Raw genomic sequence first — 21,644 nt, forward strand, 5'->3', positions numbered from 1 at the left:
ACCTGTGTTGTTTGTTATTAATGAACATATTTATTATTGGATTCTGATGAGTTGTTGAATGTTGCTTTGTTTGATATACAGTAATGGCCAAAATTGTGGAAGCCTTTTGGAAAAATGTGTGTTTCAGAGGTTTAGTGGCTCATAACAGCACTTCTTTTGGAGTAATACCATGAAATAATATATCAACTGGAAGATGATTTAATCAAGAATGCAATCCAAAAAGTTTGTTCAATTTCCAGTATTCTATCAAATGTTATAGCCAAATAACCAGAAAAAGGAAGCACAACTTGCTTAGGTTGACTTACCGGTATGTCAGTGTGTTATATGATTGATGGTTGATTTTTTGTATTCTTTCATTTAGTGAGTTTGTAAAACATAATAAAATTATAGAAATGGCACAAAGAGTTGATTGGTCAACCAGAAAGCGATGTAAAATTGTACTATTAAGTGAACAAGGCTACAGTTATGAAAAATCTGATGAAAGATTGTGGTAAACTTAACCAAAGCTGGCTTTCTGTATTTTTGAAGAGGTATAAGGAGACTCAGTCACTATAAAATCAAACTTGTAAAGGCAGGAAATGGTGCACAAAGGCAAGTGATGATCGAAGAATGGAGAGACTGTCCCTACATGACAGAAGAAAATCCTCTCCGTGTATAAAAGATGACATGGCCCAATGTAATGTGAAGTTAAGTGCTAGGACTGGTCTAAAGGCTAGAATTCTAAGGAAAAAGCCACTGTTATTTCTCAAGCAAAGGTTGAAAAGAATAAACCCATGTTAAGTGGACAACAGAACAATGGGACAGTGTTATTTGGAGTGATGGGACCCAAATCTCCTTGCTTGGGGGCTTCCGGTTTGGCGCCATCCCCGCCGGTCGGGAGAAACCTCGCGTCCGAGGTTTCTCCGTCGCTGCGGGGGGGGGGGGAAGTCAAGACTGCTATTCGACCCCCAAAAACCACCAGGTGGAGAGTCCTGGTGCCGTGGGATCTGGCGGGCCCCCCAGGGCGCCTCCCTTGCTCTCCGTTTTGCCCTAGTAAGGGCAGCCGTGACGAGCGAGGTTGAAGGCGTGGGGGCTGTGAATTTATCACTAGCTTCGCAGCGGGAAGTAGTGGTGCCGGCGGGGGAGAGCGCCAAATTCTTCTGTAATTCGGCTGATTGGACCTTGTGAGTACCAAACTTGCTAAAAATTATGAAAACTGAGAATTGATTTAATTTGGAAGTTTTGGGAACTCTAAAAACGGAAGTTGGTTCCTTAAACGTTGAAGAAGGAGGAAGCAGTGAGATTTTGAGTTCTGACACAATTTATGGACTTTGTAAATAGAAAATTTCTGAAGCTTTTAAGATACAATTGTTCTCTTCCTGAGATATTGTTTGGACTGCATAAGCTTGCTGGACTTTGTGGACTTTACTGACCTTATGGACTTTATTGATTTTTCGGATTAAATGGACTTTGAGGATGCCCAAAAGGAAATGGTCTAGGGACTTCAAAATAAAAGTTTTGGAACTTTTGTGCAATTTAACAGAAGGAATCGACCAGCTAAATCAGCTAACGGGGACAGTACTAACTGCGGACCTAGCTGTGCAAGAAAAGGAATTTAAGGCCTTTTGTGAGAGCTACAAGGACAATTACAACAAAGAGGAGAAAATCCGAGGAAAAAAGGGTGGATTCAATCAGTCGAGGAAAAGTAGGAAAATTAGGAGGCAGAAAACAACAAGAAGGAAAAATGGGAAAACTGTAGGAAAAAAGAGTGTCCGGCGGAAGGCGGTACAGACTCTGGTTGTTGAAAAACTTTCAAGGACATATGAGATAAGAATGGAGTACAAACCAGTTTCCCAGGACTATGGAATTATGGTATTTGAAAGGGAGGGGGTGGGTTGAAAAACTTATGAACTTTGTGGAAATTTCTTTTTGCTATTATGGTTTGACGTATGGTATGTTAATGGATAACGGTATGGTCTTAAAACGAATGATGAGATAAAGGGGGGAAGGACTTTACGGTAATAACAATGAAAGCTTAGAAGTACAGTGAATGTGGAGGATAGTTAAAAATGCTGAATTAGATTGGTAAATTGGAAAAGTATTTTGTAAGAAATATTAGTAAATGTAAGAAAGAGAGGAAATAATATTGGGATTAATTGGTAATAACTGTAAATTAGGTTTCTGGTTGGAGTCAACGGGTGGGAGCCGGGGAAGCCCTTAAGGTTAAGATGATATGTGTATTGTAAGTGATTAAATTGGCAAAGTATAAGTGTTCACCCCAGGGAGAGGGGGGTTTATTTGGTATGCTCCTCTTGGTGAGAGAAAGGGGGGTTAGAAAAATTTAATCATGTGTTGTAATTTGATTGTAATTTGGTTATAATTGGAAAAAGCGTAATAAATATTATTATTATTTTTAAAAAAACAACAAATCTCCTTGCTTGGTAGTGATGTCATGAAATACGCGAGAAGAATCAGAGAAGATTTACGTCCTACTTACATTACATTGACTGTGAAACACCCAGATAGTGTGATGATGTGGGTTGTGTGGCAGCAAAAGGTGTGGGCAGAATTTGCAATAATAATGGGAATGTAAATGCACCAGAATGCATAAATGAAATACTGGAGCCCAAACTGAAGCATTCCACAAGTGATCTTTTCCCAGATACTAAACTTATTTGTTTGTTTGTTTTCTATCTCAACAGGATTCAGCCCCATGTCATGTTGTTGCTGTGTGCAAAATGTGCTTTCAAGATAATCTTATTCCACTGCTGGAATTGCATGGGAAGAGCCTACCATATTTTTCGCTCCATAGGATGCACTGTTTTCCTCCTAAAAAGAAAGGGGAAATGTCTGTGCGTCCTATGAAGCAAAGGCACTGGACGGCAGTGGAGTCCCTCAGCTGCCGCTTCAGTTGTAAGTGGAGGGATCCCTCTCCTCCGGGTTCCCATCAGCTTTTGGGCTGAGGAGGAGAAACGTGCAGCCCAAAAGCTGCTTTGGGCTGTTTGTTCACCCCTCCTTTGCCACTGGCGGTGGCAAAGGGGGGGGGGACAAGCAGCCCCATGCGGCCCTGCTCCCTGCTAGCAGCATGGAAAGAAAAGCGCCAGCCGCTTTCTTACCAGGCATCTAGCAGGGAGAACTGACGCACGGGGCTGCTGTGCGTCCCTGCTCCCTGCTAGTTGCACGGAAAGAACAAGCAGCGTCCCTTCCCCTGTCCCCCGCTTCTCGCTGATCGTGGCGGAGTTGGAGGGGTGGCGGAGGGATGCTGCTGGTTGCTCCCCGCCAACCCCGTTTGCCAAAGAAGGCTTGTTTTTGCAATTGGGGTTGGCAGGGTAGAACCAGCAGCATCCCTCCACCGCCCCCACCCCCACCTTTTAGGGGAGGAAAACCAGAAAAAATATTTTTCCTGGTTCACCTCCTCTACAAACGAGGTGCGCCCTATGGTCCCGTGCGCCCTATGGAGCCAAAAATACGGTTATTGGAAATCTATGGAACCGACTAAAGAAACTTAAGCCCAATTAACAGAGGCAATAATTCAGTCTTGGTTTCACATTATTACAGCTGCAGAACTAAAAATTTGTTTCACTTCACGGGAGAGCATTGTAACGCGGTAATTAAAGCTAAAGGTTACCAATGGTTACCAAAGTTCTCATGTTTTTTCTTTATGACTGCTGTTCTAATTAATAGGTAAGGGTAAAATGGGCCATCCCAATCCCAAAGAAGGGCATTGCAAAAGAATGTTCCAAATACCACACAATTGCGCTCATTTCACATGCTAGCAAGGTTTTGCTAAAAATTCTACAAGGCAGGCTTAAGCAGTATGTGGACCGAGAACTCCCAGAAGTGCAAGCTGGATTTCGAAGGGGCAGAGGAACCAGAGACCAAATTGCAAACATGTGCTGCATTATGGAGAAAGCTAGAGAATTCCAGAAAAACATCTACTCCTGCTTCATTAACTACGCTAAAGCATTTGACTGTGTCGCCCACATCAAACTATGGCAAGTTCTTAAAGAAATGGCAGTGCCGGATCACCTCATTCGTGTCCTGAGAAATCTCTATGTGGGACAAGACGCTACAGTTAGAACTGGATATGGAACAAGTGATTGGTTCAAAATTGGGGAAAGGGTACAACAAGGCTGTATATTGTCTCCCGGCTTATTTAAATTATATGCAGAATTCATCATGCGAAAGGCTGGACTGGATGAATCCCAAACCAGAATCAAGATTGCCGGAAGAAATATCAACAACCTCAGATATGCTGATGACACAACCTTGATGGCAGAAAGTGAGGAGGAATTAAAGAACCTTTTAATGAGGGTGAAAGAGGAGAGCGCAAAATAAGGTCTGAAGCTCAACATCAAAAAAACTAAGATCATGGCCACTGGTCCCATCACCTCCTGGCAAATAGAAGGGGAAGAAATGGAGGCAGTCAGAGATTTTACTTTCTTGGGTTCCATGATCACTGCAGATGGTGACAGCAGTCACGAAATGAAAAGACGGCTGCTTCTTAAGAGGAAAGCAATGACAAACCTAGACAGCATCTTAAAAAGCAGAGACATCACCCTGCCGACAAAGGTCCGTCTAGTTAAAGCTATGGTTTTCCCGGTAGTGTTGTATGGAAGTGAGAGCTGTACCATCAAGAAGGCTGATATCCAAAGAATTGATGCTTTTGAATTATGGTGCTGGAGGTGACTCTTGAGAGTCCCATGGACTGCAAGAAGATCAAACCTATCCATTCTGAAGAAAATCAGGCCTCAATGCTCACTGGAAGGACAGATCCTGAAGCTGAGGCTCCAATACTTTGGCTACCTCATGAGAAGAGAAGACTCCCTAGAAAAGACCCTGATGTTGGGAAAGAAGGAGGGCACAAGGAGAAGGGGACGACAGAGGATGAGATGGTTGGACAGTGTTCTCGAAGCGACTGGCATGAGTCTGACCAAACTGCGAGAGGCAGTGAATGATAGGCGTGCCTGGCGTGCTCTGGTCCATGGGGTCACGAAGAGTCGGACACGACTGAACGACAACATAGTGGGCCAATATCATCTTCATGCCTGTTTCATCTTAATTTTGGGGAAGACAAATTACTATACAGAGAGATTTAATAATGTAGAAAAAATAGGATGGAATATTTTAGATTTCCCCTCTGGGTAAAGGTAAAGATACCCCTGACCATTAAGTCCATTAAGATTCTGGGGCTGTGGCGCTCATCTTGCTCTGTAACATTCTCCTTTCCCTTCCTCCCCCACAACAAACACTCTGTGAGGTGAGTGGGGCTGAGAGACTTCAAAGAAGTGTGACTAGCCCAAGGTCACCCAGCAGCTGCATGTGGAGGACTGGAGACACGAACCCGGTTCCCCAGATTACGAGTCTACCACTCTTAACCACTACACCACACTGGCTCCCAGGAGCTGGGACCGAGCAACAGGTGCTCACCCCGTTGTGGGGATTTGAACCAGTGACCTTCTCATCAGCAAGCCCTAGGCTCGGTGTTTTAGACCATAGCGACACCTTCATCCTAATAAATACTCCTTCATAAAAGTTATTGCATTACATTCATCATTAAATTATCTTTCCATTGATATATTATTTTATGGTATTACTCCACACAAAAGTGGTGTTATGAGCCATCACACCTCAGAAATACACTTTTCACAAAAGGTTTTCCCCATTTTGGCCACTAGTATAAGTTGTTCGTTTTAAAGTTAATGTTCTTTTTATATGGGATCAGATTATTATTATTATTATTATTATTATTATTATTATTTATGTTTCATGCCAGATGGGTAGGGTATAAATAAAAAATATTATTATTACTACAGTGGTACCTTGATTTAAGAGCAACCCTGTTCCGAAAAAGATACCACTGTAGATGCCACTGTATTACCATCGTCGTCATCATCATCATCATCATCCTCACTGCTACCACTACCTGAGATTCAAAAAGCTTGGCTCTTCTCTGGGATAAATTTTGTTTGGCCCAGTCATGGCATCCCCTCCATCTCCAATGTCAGTCGTCTCTTTGGTCAACCCAAGACTGACAGGAGCAAAAACAAACAGAAAACATGAAGCTACTTATCTTTCCTAACAATTCTGAAACTGACATTTAGGTGCCCTGGGCAGTTCAGAACAGCCCAATTGTGGAAGAAAAAGGAATAATTTGAGGAAGATTAAAACAAAATTGAAAATTCTTTCTAGTAGCACCTTAGAGACCAACTGAGTTTGTTCCTGGTATGAGCTTTCGTGTGCATGCACACTTCTTCAGATGCCTGAAGAAGTGTGCATGCACACGAAAGCTCATACCAGGTATGAGCACACGAAAGCTCATACCAGGTATCTGAAGAAGTGTGCATGCACACGAAAGCTCATACCAGGAACAAACTCAGTTGGTCTCTAAGGTGCTACTAGAAAGAATTTTCAATTTTGTTTTGACTATGGCAGACCAACACGGCTACCCACCTGTAACTTGAGTAAGATTGTTCAAAGAAAAAACTGAAATTTACTATTTATTGTGGGAGTCTTAGGTGTTATATGGGGCACTGTTAAATTCTTTGAGAATATATGAGGTTGGTCACATAGAGGTATTTTTTGAATTTCCTGGCAGATATGACGATCCCACAGGGAGCCTTACCAAGAGAGGCCACAATCCCACAATTCTCCTCCATGACGTCCTTATGCAGAGCTCTCTGGTCAGGATTCAGCAACGCCCACTCCCCTCTGTAAAACGAACAGCGACATCTTCAAAGAACAATGGACCCTAAAAGAAAAAAAGAAATGTCCTCCTCTGAGACAGCATCAATATGCTTCAAAGCACACTGGACTGTGGAGGCAACTGAAGAGATTTATGTGAGACTAATCAGCCTGGTTTCTGCTGCCTTCCAGTCAATGCATGAAGTCAGAACCGACTGACAAGGGAATCATTTGTATCTTGTGAAAAATGGATGCTAGGGTCTAGTGGGGGTCCTCACCCAGGGGTCCTCAGGAGTTGCTCCCCACCCACCCCCATTCAGCTGCTTCTGTCTCCTTTTCTTGCACTCAGACTCTCTGCCACTTTCAAGACAGACTCCTGGGATTGGGTCCCTTTTACTTTACTCTGAGGGCAAGGTATGTATCTGGCCAATCCCCTGATGGCCAAGTGGGCGGGGCCAAACACATCTCCCTTGAAATTTAGGCGGGAAATATTATTATTATTATTATTTGATAGGTTAACACACACACAACCTTTGATGCCAAGCTCCCTGCAGGCTGAGTGAGTAGCAGCACCGAATTCCGGCTGCTTTTCCAGCAACAATCCCTTTGGGACAGAAAGGATGTGGTCCTGGGATGCCCTGCTCTGGGTGCGAGGGGATTGCTGCAGTGGCCTCCGTGTGGAGCTACCCTTGGAGATGATTGGGAAACTGGTTTGCAATGCAGCAGCCAGACTATGAGCTGGGATCCCTCTCTTTATTCCTGGCCTTTCTCTCCCACTTTAACTTCCTTTCTCCACGTGGATTTTTTGGGGGCAGGGGGGGCTAGTCCACCTCCTTGTCCAGCTTTGGAAAACCATTTGCACATGTTTCCTCTGTTGTGCAATGACGCTGAGCGATGTCACACAGAGTTAAAGTCCTTTGTTGAAAGAAGGGAGATTTTAATGAAAGGCCAAATGAGTTTGGGACCCTCTGATCTCCAGGAAGGAGAGCGTTGCAGACCTCGCCCCTCCCTGGCAGGACCCTCTCCTCCCCCTGCATGAGCAGATCAGGCCCCCCAGGCTGGCACCCTCCCCTGCTGCAGCCCTGGGACCCCCACCGCCTCCCCACTGCACCCTCTGGGGAGAGAGAGAGAGAGGAGACTCACCAGATCCCAGGAGGGGACAGCCATGCAGCCCTTGCAGGAGAGGACTGGGGAGGGAGGGGCCTTGGCTCTGGAGGACCTGGCCCCCCTCTTGCTTCCTGTCCTCTCTAGGAAGGCAGCTCGGTTCCCTTTAACCCTTGCAGAGCCTCAGTCCACCCCGCTCAACCCTCTCCTGCTTGGCAGAACCTCAGATTTTTATTATTTTTTAAGGATTTAGGTGTGCAAACCTTTCCCCTGCCAAACTGCTCTTAGATGTCCCTCATGGCAGCGGGTCCTGAGTTCTAGCACTGCTGAAATCATCACACTGGCTACCAAAGAGGAACCAAGCGAAGTTCAAAAGAAATAAATCCTATTCTCAGCATAAATGAGTAATACTTTCTTATGCATGCTTTTTATGCAAAATGGACTGAAAATGGATGGTTGTTATTATGTTTAGGGAAGCTTATAATATTTGATGGACTATTGTATTTTAATATTTTGTTGGAAGCCGCCCAGAGTGGCTGGGGAAAACTAGCCAGATGCGCAGAGTATAAACTATTTATTATTATTATTATTATTATTATTATTATTATTATTATTATTATTATTATTGCTAATAATTGGTTGCAAATAGCATAACGTTGAAAGGCTAGTGAAATATGGGGAGCCCTAGAGCATCTGCTTGGCATGCAGAATGTCCCTGCGTCAACCCCTGGCTGACATCTCCTGCAAGGGCTGGACGAAAGCCCTGCCTGAAACTCTGGGGAGCTGCTGCCAGCCAGTGTAGACTAGGGGTCCTCAATCTATGTCCCGTGGGTCGAATCTAGCTAGCCAGGGTCGTGAATGCATGACCATTTCAGAACCCGCTGAGTGTCCGAGGCTGAAAGCATCTTGCAGTCCTCACGTGGTGGCGGCTCTATCAATGAAAGACCTGAGGGCAGGGGCGTCGCTGGGGAGGGGCGGTAGGGGCGGGACGCCCCCAGTGACAGGAGAGGGTGGGGGTGACAAGCAGTGGGTGGGGGTGACAAGCGGCGGTCCCTCCCGCCACTCCCACGCGCTGCCGCTTCCTCCGTCACCCCGGGAGCAGCAGCGCTGCTTCTCCCGGGGTGACCGGTGGTGCCTGGGGAGTGGCAGGAGGGGCCGCTGCTTGTCACCCCCTTGCACCGCCGCTCGCTCCGTCGCCGTGGGAGCAGCAGCGCACAGTGTGTGCGGTGCTGCTGCTCCCGGGGCAACGGAACGAACGGCGGCATGTGGGGTGACAAGCGGCGGCCCCTCCCACCACTCCCACGCGCCGCCGCTCCCTCCGTCACCCCGGGAGCAGCAGCGCACGGCCCACCTCCAGCCGCTGAAAAAGGCCGCTGAAAGAGGGGGCTTTTAATCTTGCCGTTACCCCTTCCACAGTTAGTTGTGCTGGTGGAACGGCAGATATCTGGCTAGGTATAGCATCAAAGTCTTTGTTAAGCGAACAGAGAATAATAAACACATATTGAATGTCAGGTATTACCATGTCTCTTTGGATTAATTCGCCACGTATTGCCTCCAGACGCCTCAAGTGTGCTGCCAAATCACCACCAGGCTGCAACTTTGTCTGGTACAGCTGCTTAAAGAATGTTAAGGCAGACGCTGACTCCTTTCTGACATGAACTGCTGCAAGGCTGTTCCACATCTCCTTAGCGGTTTTCTTGTTTCTTATATAGACTACCTGCTGGTCACTCACAGCCAAGTTAATTAATGCTCTGGCTTTTGCATCTCCTTTCGACCAGGCATCAGTCATAGGGTCAGGAGGGCTTTCAGTTACATCTCGTGAAGTCAAGAGTGCCTCCACCCGAAATGACCACAAACTATAATTTTCATCAGTAAGTTGTGGAAACGTCAAAGCCTTCTCAACTTCAGAAACCCGGTCCACCATTCTTCTCAAACGCACAGGACCGCAACAGCAGCAGCAAAAAGAAAAAACCTTTCTTAAGCTATTCTCCAACTCCAAAACTATACAGTCATCCAGGCCCGTCTCAGAGGGATCTGCCGCCCTGGCGCAGCGATCCCTCGGCGCCCCCAGCCTGCCGCCTCTCCGCCCGCCTCCCTCCCGCGCTGGCCGCCCCTCGGGAGGGGGGGTGGGCGAGCGGGGGATGAGAGGCGTGGCGTTGGAGCGGGCGCCCGCACTCCGGCGGGCGGAGGATGAGGGGCGGGCGGACGGGCGCTCGCGCACCGGCGGGAGGGCGGGCTGCAAGCCAGTCACCCTCGCCTCCCAGAGCCCCAGCTGGAGTGCTGGAAGGTCGCGCAAAGCCCCGCGCCGCTTCAGCGCTCCAGCTGGGGCTCCGGGAGGCGAGGGCGGGCGGCTTACAGCCCGCCCGCCCGCCGGCGCGCGAGTGCCTGCCTGCCCATGGGGGCGGGGGCGGGTTGGGGAGGGGGAGCCCGGTATGCCGGCGGGCTCACGGGGGCGCCCCTGGGGTGCCCTGCGCCCTGGCGCGCCGCGCCACCGGCCTCTATGGATGAGACGGCTCTGCAGTCATCAACTCAATGGCTGGGCCCATAACCAGATGTTGGCATATTAAGCTGAGCAACTGCGCAACAAGAAGGTTGAGGAGACTGTAGAGCAAAACTAGGAGTGGATTTAATAAAAAGCAAAAATAACAGAAATTACATTAGCTTACATTACATTACAAAAACATGACCCATCCAGTGACCCACCACCCAGGGTACTGAGAGAGGTACGCAGACCTCCTTATATACCGTACCCGATTACTGACACGCCCCAAATCAAGACAAACTCAGCATCACCTGCTGCACTGTCCCACAGCTAGAAAACTAGGTCAATTAATCTCCTTCTTGCTTTTAAAGAGATATTTCTGTGGAACAGTAATGAACCTTAAATTAACATCCAACACCAAGGTCCACCAGAGCGCCTCATGACTGAGTGGGGATTTGAACCCTGCTCTCCCCCTCCTCCTAGTTCAGCCTTCCAACCACTACACCTCTTCCTGGCTCCATTTTCCATCTCCCCAGCTGCCCAACCCCATCAGCCTTCTCTGGCTCCAAGGAAGACTCCACCACCTTCCCCATGCTCTGCTCCTCTTCTGGGACCCCTTGAGGCTTGGAGGACCCTCCTAGGGGTCTCCTCCCTCTCCAGGAAGAGCAGGGCTGTCCTCAGAAGAGGAGGCAGAGCAGCCCTTGAACGGCTGCCAATGCTTGTCTTTCCTTTGGACTGGAGCATTGGATATAGCAACGTATATCGTAGATCAGAGCACATGTTCGTAGATCACCTTCAGAGCGGATTGTGGCTGCTTCCCTCAAGCCGAGATGAGCCGTGCAAAGCGCGGAGACCTACTGCCCTTTGTCTCCAGCTTCTCCAGGGCACAGCTCTGCTCTGGCTGCTTTCATACGGTCGGTCGCCGCATATGGTGGGGATGCGGCCGCGTTTTTGAGCTCCTTCCACCGTATGCAGCGACTGCAGGTTCTCCAGTCCAGCTCAGAAGTTTCAGCACCCGCCCTATAAGACGACCCCCGACTTTTATACGCTGCAAAATACGTATATGGAGGAAGCAACATCTTTTAAGTGCTTTTGGCCTCTAAAGGTCTTAATCCGGGCACTGCCCATTGCCAGAAACCCACTGCATGTTCTTAACATTTTCAATCTTCAAAGCCTCACCCTCACAGCAGTGCAAAAGGAATTTACATACATCGAATTGCGCTACTCTTTGCATTTTAAAAAAGTTACCTGACTCTGAGTCTGCTTTTTGTTGGGTGACCTGATTTGCATTGATTTTTGATGTTTCTGACTGATACTCTGTGACCTGCTTGTTGGCCAACTGCAGGGTCTTTTTACACACACACAGTCACACACTTGCAGGTTGGAGAGGGGTCAGTCTGGATGATACCCTAAGATCCTTCCTTTTCCTGGAAACCCTGCTTTAAAGCAACATTTGCCTTTGGCCCGCAAACATGGGACCTGTCCAGGTTTGTATATTTTTTTTAAGTGCGCAGCTGCATGCAACAACAACAACGAACTTTATTTATTTGCATAGCCCACAGGCCGTTGCATCCAAAAACAAAACAAAACACATATTTCAGATACTGATAAAACCATATATAACCAATAAAATGAGCTGAATCGGGATTCGGCACAATTAAAACAATAAATGAGATCTTAATTATGAGGGGGCACTGTTATTTAGCTGGCAGCCCTCAATTTCATGGCCCTCTCAACAAATCTGGCTACCTTCTCCGTTGTCGGGGTATTCTGGTCTGCCAGGAGGAAAAACAGCATGTCCTCGGGCGAGCGGCCTGGAAATGCGAGTATAAGCGACATGACGATCTCTTCCCTCAAGTCTTTATATAAGGGGCAAGACAGGAGTACATGTGATACAGTCTCCACATTACCGACTCCACAGGGGCAGAGTCGATTATGGAATGGTGTTTTTGAGAATCGGCCTTCAAGAACAGCGGAAGGTAGCATATCCAATCTGGCCAACGTAAAAGCTCGTCTATATTTTGGAATAGTTAAATTGGACAGGTATGCCACCTGGGAGTCCAGGTAGGAGGGGGGAAGATGAATATACCATGCACTGAATTTCTTAATGATGGCCAGATTATTTTGCTGTTTGATATTCTTCAGGTGCTGTTTAATGAGGCTTTTTGCCTTGAATAGGCCCATTGTGAGTAAATGCTGTGCATGCAAGCCACACGAGAGGAGTTTTTGGTGTACAGCCTTTTCCCATGAGCTTTTGTGTACATCCCGTGTGACTAGATGCAATAGCCCAGATGGATTTAGTTTTAGACGGAGCCAGTAATTTAATGTTCTTTGCCAAGTCCGTGTTTCAACAGATGGAAGGCTGGCCTCAAGACGTAGAGCCGCATTTGGTGCGCATGGTGGAACGGCAAAGATCTGTCTTAGAAATTTTGATTGGACCGTTTCCAGGATGCTACACTGAATCCCCGTCCAAATAGGAGCCCCGTAGAGTAATTGTGCCAAAGCTTTTGCTTGAAATACCTCTAAGGCTGCTGGGATATACCTGCCTCCCTTTGTATAGAAAAAGCGCGACAGAATCTTAGCGCTTTGGGATGCTTTTTCACTGGCATATTTTTGATGTGCCACCCACGACCCTGTTGACTGTAAGACAATTCCCAGGTTTGTATTTTGTTTTCCTCATGACCTTTGTGCATCTATTTTTTATATTTTTTAAGAGGGCAAATTGAAAGAGAAATTGTATTGCAAGTTGCAGAAGAATAAAAGGTTGCGTTTGAAACAAAAGCACAAAAAACTGGGGGGGTGGCCTCCTCAAATATTTTATTGGGGGGGCAGACACCCCTAAGCCTTTAAAGTTGGCACCTATTCCCTACAGCCACAGGTCTCAGGATGGTTACTGTGGGAATATGGCCAGGTGTATCTTCCATGTCTTCTGTCCACAAGCCACTCTTCACAGGCAAGACAGACTGGAAGACCTTCACAGTATAATCCCAAAAACCTGGACTCACAGCTGCTAGCAACTCCACTTTTAATACACTCTCTGGCCTGGTGCAATTTAATTTGTAAATGTTTCGTTTGCACCCTTCTGAGTGGATTAACTCTATGCAGGCTTTGTTGTCCTGGTAAATCCTGAATTGTACGAGAAACTTTCACTCTCACACCCTGACACAGTTGTTGCAACCACTCCACATCCATGAGAGAATGAGTTGAAGCGTTGAGTTCAGCTTCACATGTACTCTTGCTCACTGTTGCTTGCTTCTTGCAAGACCAATCAAACAAACCTTGATTGTATAAGCAACAGACACCTGATGTACTCTTGCCGCCTGTTGTGTCACTGCCAAAACTGGGAGCTGCATAGATTTCTAGGCCTCCAGACTTTTGACTAGTAAGTCTTAGCCGGTAATGTACACTATCCTTCAGATATCTAACAATGCATTTTAGTGCCTTGAAATCTTGCACTGTTGGATTATTAGCGCATCTGCTAAGTAGATTCACAGTAACGGCAATGTCTGGTCTGGTACACCTTGCTACAAAGCTGAGCTTGCCTAACACACTTCTAAACAATGTGGTGTCAGAAAAAGCTTCAGCATTTGTATCATGCTGATAACCTGTGACCATGGGGGTGTCTACAACATTTGTGTCGGTTAGATCCAACTTTTCAATCAAATCATTGATTTTATGTGTTTGGTGCAGCAAAATGTCACCTTTCTCATTTCTCTCAACTTCCAGAGATAGATAGTTACTGACTTCTCCAAATCTTTCTTGTCAAAATGTTTTTGCAATTTTGCAAGAGTGTTTTTGTAGATGTTTACATCCTTCCAGAAAAATAAAATATCATCAATGTAACATACACAATACAGTTTCTGTTGATTGCACTCTTTCACAAATACACAAGAATCTGCTTTTCCTTGCTGGAAACCTAAGTAAAATAGTACATCAGTCAGTTTAGTGTGTCAGCAACGAGCACTTTGTTTCAGACCATATAGAGATTTTTCACTTGCACACCATTCCCTTTTTGATTTGTGGTTTATTCTCTCACATAAACTATTTTGCCAAGGAGATCTGGGCGTGGTAGTGAGGTGCTCAATGCCCTGTTCAGCAAGACAACTTTCAAACTCTTCTGAACAAAACTCTCCTCCTCCGCTTCATGCCGCCCAGGCTATTCTACATCATTCTCGTGGGGGGGGGGTCATTTTCTATAAAAGCGCTTTTAGCTTGCCAAACAGGGTACGTCTCTGGTGTGAAGACAGGGAAAGACAGAGCCATTTGGCTGCTTTGTGCAGAAGCCATGTCTGCGTTTAATTAACAGCAAACACTTCCCTTCATGCAACATAAAATAAGCCTGGACTCTCAACAAACTTCTATCTCCCCTTCAATGAGTGCACTTAATCAAGCAAAATGGAAAAGTGTCTCTGCTATCTTTTGGCAGCAAGCAGCATACCTTTGTAAATAAAACAGCTTGTAGAAACAGCTTCAGCTCTGAAGTGCAGCAGTCAGCACGTCTCAGCAGCCAAGCACGCAGCCACCAACTACGGTCTCAAACGCTGAACCATCTGTATGTCCAAATGTCCAGCAGCGGCCAGAATTGTAGTGGCAAGAGGGTGGAAGGATCAGGAAGTTCCAAAAATCTCTGAGTGGCAAGGTAAATTACAAGAATTTGCTGAAATAGCCCTTCTCACAAACAATCTAAGAGGGAAATCAAAGCAAAAATTTATTGGGAAATGGGAGCTCTATGTTAAAAAGCACCAAAAGCTTTATTTCCATGCCAGCATTTGAGGAATGAAAGTAATGGGGAAAAGATGGATAAAAGAACGTGGAGATTTTTGTTTGTTTGTTTAAGAAAGTACTAGAGAGCATGTATAGAATGTTTTACTGAGTTGTAAACATTCAAAGTAATAAATGTTGATGCAAAGGGATTAGACGGGAAGTCAGGATGGAGGAGGCAGAATTATAGTTTAGATTTTTTCGCTTTTCTTTTTTTTCTCTTTTTTTCTTTCTTCATCTTCTTTCTCTCTCTCCTTTTTCTCCTTTTGAACAAGTTGGTACATTGATTTTGGTAATACAGGTAGAATTGTGAAATTAAAATACAAACAATCAAAACGTTACTGTATGTGGTAACGTTTATTTGACTTTTTGTAAATGTATTGACCAATGATTGTAATCGTGTATTTTCATTTTGTTAACTAAAACTATGCAATAAAAATATTGAAAAATAAATAAAAAATAGATGTCAATCAAACAAAGGTCTGGTTTAAAAAGTGTGGATTTGCCTGGCTCCTAAAGCTGTATAATGGCTTTTCTGACCTTTCTATGGATTCTTTTATGAGAATTGAGTTTGGAACTCTCACTGAAGCTCTTTCCACATTCCAAGCACTTATAGGGTTTCTCCCCTATATGAATTCTTTGATGGGAAGTGAAAGAGGAGCTCCGACTGAAGCTCTTTCCACATTCCAAGCACTTATAGGGTTGCTCCCCTGTATGAATTTTTTGATGGGAAGTGAGAGAGGAGCTAGCAGTGAAGCTCTTTCCACATTCAAAACACGAATAGGGTTTTGCTCCTGTATGAATTCTTTGATGGGTAGTGAGACTATGGCTGTGACTGAAGCCCTTACCACATTCCATACATTGATAGGGTTTTGCCCCTGTATGAATTTTTTGATGGGAAGTGAGATGGGAGCTCTGACTGAAGCTCCTTCCACATTCGACACACTTATAGGGTTTCTCCCCTGTATGAATTCTTTTATGGGAAGTGAGACTCTGGCTGCGACTGAAGCTCTTTCCACATTCCACACACTGATAGGGTTTCGTTCCTGTATGAATTCTCTGATGGGTAGTGAGACTATGGCTGTAACTGAAGCTCTTTCCACATTCAAAGCACTGATAGGGTTTCTCCCCTGTATGAATTCTTTGATGGGAAGTGAGAGAGGAGCTCTGACTGAAGCTTTTTCCACATTCCACACACTGATAGGGTTTCTCCCCTGTATGAATTCTTTGATGGGAAGTGAGACTCTGGCTGCAACTGAAGCTCTTTCCACATTCAAAGCACTGATAGGGTTTGACCACTGTATGAATTCTTTCATGGCAATTGAGATGGGAGCTCTGACTGAAGCTCTTTCCACATTCCACACACTGATAGGGTTTCTCCCCTGTATGAATTCTTTGATGGGAAGTGAGACTGTGACTGTGACTGAAGCTCTTTCCACATTCCACACACTGATAGGGTTTCCTTTCTGTATGAATTCTCTGATGGGAAGTCACATTGTTGCTGTAACGGAAGCTCTTTCCACATTCCACACACTGATAGGGTTTCTCCCCTATATGAATTTTTTGATGGGAAGTGAGATGGCAGCTCCGACTGAAACTCTTTCCACATTCCACACACTGATATGGTTTCTCCCCTGTATGAATTCTCTGATGCTTAGAGAGAGATCCTCTATCAGTGAAACTCTTTCCACATTCCACACACTGATAGGGTTTCTCCCCTGTATGAATTCTTTGATGGGTAGTGAGACTCTGGCTGTGACTAAAACTCTTTCCACATTCCACACATTGATATGGTTTCTCCCCTGTATGAATTCTCTGATGCTTAGTGAGAGACCCGCTATCAATGAAACTCTTTCCACATTCCACACACTGATAGGGTTTCTCCCCTGTATGAATTCTTTGATGGGTAGTGAGATAGTGGCTCTGACTAAAGCTCTTTCCACATTCCACACACTGATAGGGTTTCTCCCCTGTATGAATTCTCTGATGGGAAGTAAGTTTGGAGCTCTGACTGAAGCTCTTTCCACATTTCATACACTGGTAGAGTTTCTTTCCAATGAGATTTTGTTGATGAGAAGTTGAATGGGAACTCTGAGTGCAGCTTTCTCCACTCTCCAAATTTTTACATGGTTTCTTTTCTCTGGGAGTTTTATCATGGTCATCCTTGTTCTCAATTTCCAATTCATCATAATCTGCAATGGAGACAAGAAGGGATTAGAGCCTCAGGAGCAAATGGAGAAGAACTAAAGGGAGTTGGTTGTGTGTTTATTACCTGTGTTTTTTTGCCATTAATCAACATATTTATTATTAGATTCTGATGAGTTCTTGAATGTTGATTTGTTTGATATATAGTAATGGCCAACATTGTGGAAGCCTTTTGGAAAAAATGTGTGTTTCAGAGGTTTAGTGGCTCATAACAGCACTTCTTTTGGAGTAATACCATGAAATAATATATCAACTGGAAGATAATTTAATCAAGAATGCCATTCAACAAAGTTTGTTCAATTACCCATATGCTATCAAATGTTATAGCCAAATAACCAGAAAAAGGAAGCACAACTTGCTTAGGTTGACTTACCGGTATGTTAGTGTGTTATATGATTGATGGTTGGTTTTTTGGTGTTCTTTCATTTAGTGAGTTTGTAAAACATAATAAAATTATAGAAATGGCACAAAGAGTTGATTGGTCACCCAGAAAGCGATGGAAAATTGTACTATTAAGTGAACAAGGCTACAGTAATGAAAAATTAGATGAAAGGTTGTGGAAAACTTAACCAATGCTGGCTTTCTATATTTTTGAAGAGGTATAAGGAGACTCAGTCACTATAAAATCTGACTGGTAAAGGCAGGAAATGGTGCACAAAGGCAAGTGATGATTGAAGAATGTAGAGACTTTCCCTACATGACATAAGAAAATCATCTGGGTGTATACAAGATGACATGGCCCTATGTAATGTGAAGTTGAGTGCATTGTTATTTCTCAAGCAAAGGTTGAAAAGAATAAACCCATGTTAAGTGAAAACAAAATAGAAAATTCTTTCCAGTAGCACCTTAGAGACCAACTGAGTTTGTTCTTGGTATGAGCTTTCGTGTGCATGCACACTTCTTCAGATACACGGCTACCCATCTGTAACTGGACCCATGTTAAGTGGACAGCAGAACAATGGGACAGTGTTATTTGAAGTGATGAGACCCAAATCTCCTTGCTTGGTAGTGATGTCATGAAATACGCGAGAAGAATCAGAGAAGATTTACATTCTACTTACATTACATCGACTGTGAAACACCCAGATAGTGTGATGATGTGGGTTGTGTGGCAGCAAAAGGTGTGGGCAGAATTTGCAATAATAATGGGAATGTAAATGCCCCAGAATGCATAAATGAAATACCGGAGCCCAAACTGAAGCATTCCACAAGTGATCTTTTCCCAGATACTAAACTTATTTGTTTGTTTTCTATCTCAACAGGATTCAGCTCCATGTCATGTTGTTGCTGTGTGCAAAATGTCCTTTCAAGATAATCTTATTCCACTGCTGGAATTGCATGGGAAGAGCCTACCATATTTTTTGCTCCATAGGATGCACTTTCTTCCTCCTAAAAAGAAAGGGGAAATGTCTGTGCGTCCTATGAAGCAAAGGCACTGGGCGGCAGTGGGATCCCTCAGCTGCCGCTGCAGTCGGGAGTGGATGAATCCCTCTCCTCTGGGCTCCCATCAGCTTTTGGGCTGAGGAGGGGGAACGTGCAGCCCAAAAGCTGCTTTGGGCTGTTCGTTCATCCTTGCTATGCCGCTGGCGGTGGCAAAGGGAGGGGGGACGAGCAGCCCCATGCGGCCCTGCTCCCTGCTAGCAGCATGGAAAGAAAAGCGCCACCCGCTTTCTTACCATGCAGCTAGCAGGGAGAACGGATGCACGGGGCTGTTGTGCGTCCCTGCTCCCTGCTAGTTGCACGGAAAGAACAAGCAGCGTCCCTTCCCCTGTTCCCCGCTTCTCGCTGATCGCGGCGGAGTTGGAGGGGCGGCGGAGGGATGCTGCTGTTTGCTCCCCGCCAACCCCGTTTGCCAAAGCAGGCTTGTTTTTGCAATCGGGGTTGGCAGGGTAGAACCAGCAGCATCCCTCCACCGCCCCCAACCCCAGCCTTTTAGAGGAGGAAAACCAGAAAAATATTTTTTCCTGGTTTACCTCCTCTAAAAACGAGGTGCACTCTATGGTCCCGTGCGCCCTATGGAGCGAAAAATACGGTTATTGGAAATCTATGGAACTGACTAAAGAAACTTGTCAGAAGCCACCCAGCAATAAAGCCCAATTAACAGAGGCAATAATTCAGTCTTGGTTTCACATTATTACAGCTGCAGAACAAAAATTTGTTTCACTTCACGGGAAGGCGTTGTAAGGCCGTAATTAAAGCTAAAGGTTACCAATGGTTACCAAAGTTCTCATGTTTTTTCTTTATGACTGCTGTTCTAATTAATAGGTAAGGGTAAAGTGGGCCATCCCAATCTCAAAGAAGGGCATTGCAAAAGAATGTTCCAACTACCACACAATTGCGCTCATTTCACACGCTAGCAAGGTTTTGCTGAAAATTCTACAAGGCAGGCTTAAGCAGTACGTGGACCAAGAACTCCCAGAAGTGCAAGCTGGATTTCGAAGGGGCAGAGGAACCAGAGACCAAATTGCAAACATGCGCTGGATTATGGAGAAAGCTAGAGAATTCCAGAAAAACATCTACTCCTGCTTCATTGACTACGCTAAAGCATTTGACTGTGTCGACCACATGAAAATTTGGCGAGTTCTGAAAGAAATGGCAGTGCCGGATCACCTCATTTGTGTCCTAAGAAATCTCTATGTGGGACAAGACGCTACAGTTAGAACTGGATATGGAACAACTGATTGGTTCAAAATTGGGAAAAGGGTACGACAAGGCTGTATATTGTCTCCCTGCTTATTTAACTTATATGCAGAATTCATCATGCGAAAGGCTGGACTGGATGAATCCCAAACCAGAATTAAGATTGCTGGAAAAAATATCAACAACCTCAGATATGCTGATGACACAACCTTGATGGCAGAAAGTGAGGAGGAATTAAAGAACCTTTTAATGAGGGTGAAAGAGGAGAGCGCAAAATAAGGTCTGAAGCTCAACATCAAAAAAACTAAGATCATGGCCACTGGTCCCATCACCTCCTGGCAAATAGAAGGGGAAGAAATGGAGGCAGTGAGAGATTTCACTTTCTTGGGTTCCATGATCACTGCAGATGGTGACAGCAGTCACGAAATCAGAAGACGCCTGCTTCTTGGGCGAAAAGCAATGACAAACCTAGACAGCATCTTAAAAAGCAAAGACATCACATTGCCAACAAAGGTCCGTCTAGTTAAAGCTATGGTTTTCCCGGTAGTGATGTATGGAAGTGAGAGCTGGACCATCAAGAAGGCTGATATCCAAAGAATTGATGCTTTTGAATTATGGTGCTGGAGGAGACTCTTGAGAGTCCCATGGACTGCAAGAAGATCAAACCTATCCATTCTGAAGAAAATCAGGCCTCGCTGCTCACTGGAAGGACAGATCCTGAAGCTGAGGCTCCAATACTTTGGCCACCTCATGAGAAGAGAAGACTTCCTGGAAAAGACCCTGATGTTGGGAAAGATGGAGGAGGGCACAAGGAGAAGGGGACGACAGAGGATGAGATGGTTGGACAGTGTTCTCGAAGCAACCAACATGAGTCTGACCAAAGTGCGGGAGGCAGTGGAAGACAGGAGTGCCTGGCGTTCTCTGGTCCATGGGTTGACGAAGAGTCAGACACGACTGAACAACAACAAAGTGGGCCAATATCATCTTCATGCCCGTTTCATTTGAATTTTGGGGAAGACAAATTACTATACAGAGAGATTTAATAATGTAGAAAAAATAGGATAGAATATTTTAGATTTCCCCTCTAGGTAAAGGTAAAGATACCCCTGACCATTAAGTCCAGTCGCAGATGACTCTGGCGGCGCTCATCTCGCTCTGTAGGCTGAGGGAGCCGGCATTTCTCCTGGGGTTCCAGGTCAATGTTTAACTTCCTTAGAACTAACGTCAGCAGAAACTGGTGTATCTTTAGGATCAATCCTTTTCTTTATTCATCCATATAACCTGAGTATAGGATGCAGGGGTCACATAATTGACACCCCAAGCAGATCTTGCTTCTCCATTGGTCAGAGCTTTGACTCCAGAACAGAGGAAGCCGGTCTCTGTGTCTCTAACTTCCAGCTCAGCTCCTGCACAACTCCCTCTGGCTCTTGCCCTCCTACCTAGAAGCCAGGTGAGATTGGGGGGGGGACATTTCCTGCGTTGCCCCATCCCTTTACTGCAGCTCCTGCAGCCCAGCTCATCCTTTGGGGATTCTGAGGAGGACACTCAAGGGGCCAGCAAAGCTTGCAGTCTTACCAAAAAAACTTATCCAAACAGTTCAGAAAAGTCCCCAATTAGATTCTGACCCTCCCTGGGTACAGGACCCCCAGGAATAGGAAGGAACTTAGGGCATCATCCAGACTTTACTGGCCAATGGAGCTGGCGTATAAATGTTGGAAGCCGCCCAGAGTGGCTGACTTAACCCAACCAGATGGGCAGGGTATAAATAAAAATTATTATTATTATTACA

The 21,644-nt window shown here is 45.3% G+C and overlaps 1 protein-coding gene across 1 annotated transcript in view; it reads right to left on the reverse strand.

Annotated features, from left to right (window-relative positions):
* The window catches only part of LOC117045136, a 506,969-nt gene that overhangs the window by 460,584 nt on the left and 24,741 nt on the right, over positions 1–21,644 (reverse strand). Inside the window, 2 exon segments of the mRNA XM_033145927.1 lie at positions 5,430–5,436; positions 15,595–17,059. Coding sequence (XP_033001818.1) covers positions 5,430–5,436; positions 15,595–17,059 — 1,472 coding nt within the window.

The sequence above is a fragment of the Lacerta agilis genome, chromosome 4 (genome assembly GCF_009819535.1).
Source record: "Lacerta agilis isolate rLacAgi1 chromosome 4, rLacAgi1.pri, whole genome shotgun sequence".
Lineage (NCBI taxonomy): Eukaryota > Metazoa > Chordata > Lepidosauria > Squamata > Lacertidae > Lacerta > Lacerta agilis.